Here is a 6,984-nt window from a genome sequence, read left to right on the forward strand (position 1 = left end):
GTTGAATATTTGACTATTTTGTTGAAAGTTCTTTTTTTATGTTGATAATCAGTCTTTGTTAACTGAAAATTTAACTATTTCATGTATCGTTTAAAATTTATCTTTTTTAGTATAAAATTTATCGTTTTGGTTGCAAAATCAAATTATTTTAAAAAACTGATCATTTTAGTTAAAGATACATGATTTGGTTTGATAATTAAACGGCTCCAGTTAAAGATTCACCTTTTTGGTTTAAAATTCAACTATTTTGTTGTAACTTCGTTTTCTTTTTTGGTTGAAAATTCACCTTTGTGTTTTAAAATTCAATTACTTTAGTTAAAGATTTATCATTTTAGTTGAAAATTTAAGATTTCGGTTGAAAATTAAACAATTGGTTGAAAATTGAGCTTCTTTATTTGAAAATTCAACTACGTGGCTAAAAATTAAACTTTTCTAGTATAAAAATCGCATCTTTTAAAAATTAATCTATATTGTCAAAAATGCAATACTGTCACTTCAAAGGTAAGGAATTTAAAGCGTTTTAAATTGAATTTAATATAATACCCGCATTAATTTTACTTAAATATGTACTGATTTTGAAGTATAGGAAGCTTAATTAAAAATCTGTTTCAATTATAATTCAAGAAATGATCCATTTTTTTAGTATTATTTATTTCAAATCTTTCTAAACTAAAGATATTAGTTACTTTTTTATTTTAAAAACATTTATTTAATTTTACATCTTAATAGTACTATTTTTACACATTTAGATATTTGCAAACATCGTACAAAAATGATGTATCATAAATTCGCGAGATTGTATATATGCTCTAAGTCAATTATTTAAAAAAGTGCGAAATACTTGAGTGTACTTCCTACTATGAAAAATTGTACATTGTCTTTCTAGACTCGATTAAAGTAGAAAAAAAATGTCGGAGCCGAAAGACAGAAGCAATGCACAAATAGATGTAATTTTTCCAAAGTCGGGTATTCTTTGTCATGAGGAGATTCCTGATTACATTCTTTGTAAGCCGAAACTTATGCCTTTGAAGTCACTTACGCTAGAAAAGTTGGAAAAAATGCAAAAGGATGCTGAGCAAAAATTAAAAGAATCCCAGGAAGATCAAGAGGCAGAAACAGCTTCCCAAAAAGCGTAAAAAAAATACGATCTTCTAGAGTTTCGAGAAAATAAAACGAACTAAAAATGTCTCTGGGGCCACTTTTAACTGAAGTCATTTTAGCATTCTGCCTGGCAGTGACTTTACTCTACAGATATGGAAATCCTTTTAGACAACATATTATTGTCACCCTCTCAGTTTTAATTGCTTGGTACTTCTCATTGCTGATTATATTCGTTTTGCCCTTGGATGTTTCTTCTGTAAGTATTTTTTAATTATACTATAGATTGCCTCTCCTACCTTCTTTTGAGAGCATGCTTATTAATATTATTTTAATTGTAATATGACATTAATTAACAATAATTCTTTATTTACAAAAGTAGCTTTATATTAATTTTTTTATTGTTTTTAAAATTTTAAAATTACTTTTTTTTTGGTTGAAAATCGATCGTTTTTCATTTAAAAATTCATGTCTTTTGTTGGAAATTCATACTTTTTGGTAAAAAAAATTAATCTTCAATTTTCAGTTGAAATTAATCCTCTTGGCTGAAAATTTATCTTTTTTGTTGAAAAGTTAACTATTCCAGTTAATGATTCATCATGTTAGTTGAAAATTCATCTTTTTGGATTCAAATTCAATTATTCTAGTTAAAGATTCATAATTTTAGTTTAAAATTCACCTTTTTGTTTTAAAATTCAACTATTCAATTAAAATATTTATCATTTTATTTGAAAATTCATTACTTGTTTTAAAAGTCTAACTATTTTTTTGAAAATAAACTTTTTTTAACATGATATATTTTTTAACTAAAAATTTAACTATTTAATTCTTGGTTGACAGTTTGTCTTTTTTAGTTAGAAATTTATGTATTTTGTTAAAAATTCTACTTTTTCGGTAGAAATTAATCCTCTTAGCTGAAAATGCATAATCTTTGTTAAAAATTTAACTATTTCAGTTGGATGATTCTTCTTGTTAATAGAAAATTCATCTTTTTTATTTAAAATTAAACTTTTCCAGTTGAAGATTCAACATTTTAGGTGGAAATTCATTGCTCTGAAAATATAACTATTCTTTTTAAATTAGTTTATTTTTGGTTGAAAATGACTATGTTTTGTACCTAAAAATTTAAGTATACAATTCTTGGTTGACAATTTTTATTTCATTTGAAAATTTGTCTTCCGGTAGAAATTAATCTTTTTGTTTAAATATTTAATTATTATAGTCCAAAATTCATCTTTTTAGTGGAAAATTCCATCCATTCAATTGGAAAATTTGACTATTTTTTCGAAAATGATACTTTTGGTTTAAAATTCATCTATTTCAGTTAAAGATGCATCATATTCGCCGAAAATTCATCACTTTCGTTGAAAGTTTTTTTGATTGACAATTAATTTTTTTAATCAAAAATTTAAGTACTTCATTTTTTATTGAGAGCTGATATTTATGAGTACAAAATTCACCTCTTTGGTTGAAAATTAATGTTTTAAACTGAAAATCTGACTATTCAATTTTCGGTTAACAATTTACCTTTTATCGTTGAAACTTCAGTGTTTTATTGAAAATTCGTTTCTTTTTGTAGAAAATTAATATTCTACTTTGAAAATTCATCTTTTTGGTGAAAATTCAATTATACCAGTTAAATATTTATCATTTTCATCATTTAGTTGAAAATTCATCACGTTTGTTCGAAAATGTAACTATTTTTTGGAAAATTCGTTGTTTTTTTTTTCTTTGTAAAAAAATTTTTTACGGAAAATGTAACTGTTCCAATTGAATATTGCATGATTTTACTTTTAATTTTTTAATTTGCCCATATAAAAACACTAACATGGTAAATAAATATAATAAATAAATCTTGTTCAAATTATAATGATTTTTGTTTAAAAGTCCCAATTTTTTATATATTTTTTCAATGCCGATTTCAAGTCACACATGTAAAAATAAAATTGTTAAAAATTGTAAGTATTTAATGAAATTTAATTTTTTGGAATACTAATAATTGCCGACAAAAAACGCCAACATTCCGTAAGAATCAATAGTTCCAAATAGTAAATATTTTTTGCAATTTAATGATTTTTTTTTAAATAATCGATGTCACGTCAAAAACGTCAACACACCCTCAAATTGTTACAAAATTGAAAATCTTCTTTGAAATCTGTATTTAAAACTGCTGTAGATCAACAAAAAATTGCACCAAAATTAATTATTTTGAACAAAAATAATTGAATTTCAAGTAAGATTTATAATTTTTTAATTTCACGTTACATTGTCGTTTTCAATCGAAAATTGTTATTTTCGAACAAAAATTATTATGATTTTAAGAAGGTTTTTTTTTAATTTTGGAATATTTTAGTGTTTTTCATTGAAAAAAATAGAATTTTTAACAATTAAATTTGTATGTGTTGTAAATTCAACTTTCAATTTTCTTTAGTTCACAGCCGTTTAAAATTTAATTTATGAATACTCACTTAAAAAGCAATTGTTGTAATGAAATATTTACATCATTTTACGTGAGAAGTTCCATGAATAAACATATTAATCCATAAAATAAATTTAAAAGCGACGATTTTTTTCTAAAATATTATAATAATAAAGTTATTTTTATTACGTTATATTATAGTTAATTTTGAACTTAAAATATGAATTTTCATAAATTATCAGGGTAGCGGCTTGAATTTTTGGAGACCCGGAAATGACAGTAAACTTATTTTTTACCGTAAATTTTACCAATTTTTAGATAACAAATCTGTCCAAGTTTCGTTTTAACAGTTTTTTTTTAATAATCTTTCAATTACAAATTTTCATTTTGGATTTTCATTTTTAAGCTTACATTTTTGATTTAAAGAATTTTCAAATGTATTTTTAAAGACTTGATAAATTAAAAATTAGGAGCGTTCGAAGTAGACAATTTTGAATAAAATACCTTTCTAGTTGATCAAATGCGAACATAAATTATAATGATTTTAAAAGTTGAATTATACTTTAACGATTAACAAGTGCAAATAGCCCACGGCCTAATTTAAAACAAAATATAAATTTTTGTAGATCTCGATCAAAAAATTTATAAACTTTTTAAGAATTATGAAAGGCTTCAAAAGACTGAAAAACCTTTTCTTATGATTCATAGGGAAATTGAGCATTTCTTTTTATTTAAAAAGATCAATTTTAAGATAAGATTTTAAAAATTTTAAGGAAATATGTATATATTTTGCAGGCTTAAAAAAAACTTTAGGAAAAATTCGAATAATTTTAAAAGATGATTAGAAGTTCTGAAAAATATAATTATTAATCTACGTCCGAAATTGATAGTTTTGTGAAAATAACTTTGGTTTTGCGAAATAAATAGTGTTGATTTTTTTCTAAACCGGGAAAAATCACGAATATTTACCGGGAGAAACCCGGGAGACGAAAATTTCAAAAATAGCGGCCACCCTGTTAAAATAATAAAATAAAAACATTTTATATTAAAATGTAATCGTTCGAAGTTTTTAATTTTATTGACCGTGAAAAATGTTTCCAAATCGGGAAATGACCGGGAATTTTTGATGTGATTAAAACGGCCCCCTTGATTATCAAAAATTGTGTCCTTGCATATCTTAGTTTTATTTTTGAAAATAATGATTTTTAAATATCCTTTCAAACATTTTTCAGACAGTGTTTCGACAGTGTGTGGAGCTAAATATTCACAATAAATCTACTATAAGTCCTATAGAAAATTCGACGGTAAAACCTCCTACCACGTGTAAAGAACCTTGGTCCAGCGTTCCAGAAAACGTTTTTCCTAATCTGTGGCGAGTAGTTTACTGGACCTCGCAATTTTTAACGTGGTTGATACTCCCTTTGATGCAATCTTACATAAAAGCTGGCGATTTCTCTGTCAGGGGAAAATTAAAGACAGCTTTAATCGACAACGCGATTTATTATGGAAGTTATCTCTTTATTTGTGGAGTACTTCTCATATACATTGCTCTAAAACCCGGATTAGATCTGGATGGGTAAGTATCATTTTGAAATTAAGATTTATCACGTCAAAAAAAGAATCCTGATTTATTTACTTTTACAAATTGAGAGTGGCTACTGCTGCGTAAAAACCGGGAAATATTGAAGACAGGGAAATGACAGTGTATTTTTTTTCTACCGGAAATTTTACAAATTTTTGGAAGAAAAATCGATCCAATCACTTGAAATATCAGAAATTTCATACCTCGTGATATTATGCAATTTTAAATCAGTTTAATTTCAATTAACTTAATAGTTATAAGTTTATATATAATATAATTGATAGAATATTAAATTATTTTCATTTCGAACATTATTATTATTATTAATATTTCTACAATCTTTTACTTAAAAATTTCTCATTTATTTCTTAAATTTTAAGCGGGCATTTTTAATTTAAAGGATAATAAAATGTAGTTTTGAAGATTTAAAGTCTTGAGCAACTAAAAATTAAAATCCTTTGAAATAAATAATTTAAAAAAAAACGATTTTACAAGGTGATATTTAATCTTTTCAAAATTAAACCATATTAATTGCCGATTGAAACTTTATAAATTATTTCCAATTTCCATTTTTAAGCCCTTCAATTTGAAGTTTTTCAATTAAAAAGAAAGGCGTTTTTTAAATATTTATTAATATTTTATTGTTTATTTAAAACGAGGAATTATAAGTGAAGAGTTTTTATATATAAATGACAATTGATTAATGATTAATTTAGAAAAAATTTGTGAAGTTCAAGATATATTTAGAAGTTTTTAAAAGATTAGAAAATAATTCAAGATGATAATTCGTCTTAAGAATCTTGAGAAAATTAAAAAAAGTTTTTTGTTTTGAAACATTAATTTTAAGGGAATATTTAGCAAGATTTCAAAACTTACTTTATTGTGTAAGTATCCGTGGGAAAGTTATTAATTTTAAAGTCTTGAAGTAAACATGAATTACTTTGTTTAATTTACAAATTTATTGATTCATTCTTGAATTTAATGCATGGAAAATGATAGCATTCATTTATATTTTTTAATCAGAACTTTTTGAACTGTTTAATTTCTAAAAGTTTTAAATGTGTTATTTTTTATCATATGGTTTATTGCAATTCTAAACTGTATTATATTGAAAATTTTCCAATTTAGGTCTCCACTTTTAAGCGTACATTTTTAATTTAAAGAATTAAAAAATGCAGTTGTGAAGACTTGAACAATAAAAATGTTAGGCATTTAAATTAGACAATTTTTGCTAAAAAAAACTTTTTAAATTCTTACATTGTAAATGAAAATTAATTTTTAAGTTAACTTTTAGTTGATAATTAATATTTTTGATTGAAAATAAAACTACTTGGGTGAAAGTTAAGCTCTTTTGTTAATAATTCATGCTTTCGGTATAAAATTAATTCATTCTAGTTGAAGATTCATCATTTTATTTAAAAATTCATCCCTTTGACAGATAATTTTCATTGTGAGAAAAATTAATTTCTTAAAATAAAAACTTAAGTATTCTATGTTTGGTTGAAAACGGACCTTTTTTTAGTTCAAAATTCAACTATTTGATTGAAAACTTATATTTTTTAATTGAAAATTGAATTATTATATTGAGAATTCATTATTTTGTTAAAAAATTGTATTTTTTTAGTAAAACATTGATCTTCTTGGTTGAAAATTTGTCCTTTTTATTGAAAATTCATGTATTTTTTTTGAAAAATCGTATTTTTTGGTAGAAAATTAATTTTCTTTTTTGAAAATTAATCATTTTGTGTGAAAATTTGTTTTTTTTTTTTTAAATTCATCATTCAGGTTTTTTGGAAATTCATCAGTTTGTCTAAAATTTTTTTTAACTGAAAATTTATAACTGTTCCATTTTTGGTTGATAATTTGTGTTTTTTTTTAAATTCCC

At 23.8% G+C, this 6,984-nt stretch overlaps 1 protein-coding gene across 1 annotated transcript in view; it reads left to right on the forward strand.

Annotated features, from left to right (window-relative positions):
• The first annotated feature begins 1,066 nt into the window (after nucleotides 1-1,066).
• Nucleotides 1,067-6,984, forward strand: part of LOC117177329 (LMBR1 domain-containing protein 2 homolog) — a 23,313-nt gene continuing 17,395 nt past the window's right edge. The window contains exons 1-2 of the mRNA XM_033367952.1: nucleotides 1,067-1,357; nucleotides 4,750-5,093. Coding sequence (XP_033223843.1) covers nucleotides 1,184-1,357; nucleotides 4,750-5,093 — 518 coding nt within the window. The 5' untranslated portion in view covers nucleotides 1,067-1,183. The remainder of the gene's footprint in view (nucleotides 1,358-4,749; nucleotides 5,094-6,984) is intronic.

Source organism: Belonocnema kinseyi, chromosome 7 (genome assembly GCF_010883055.1).
Source record: "Belonocnema kinseyi isolate 2016_QV_RU_SX_M_011 chromosome 7, B_treatae_v1, whole genome shotgun sequence".
Lineage (NCBI taxonomy): Eukaryota > Metazoa > Arthropoda > Insecta > Hymenoptera > Cynipidae > Belonocnema > Belonocnema kinseyi.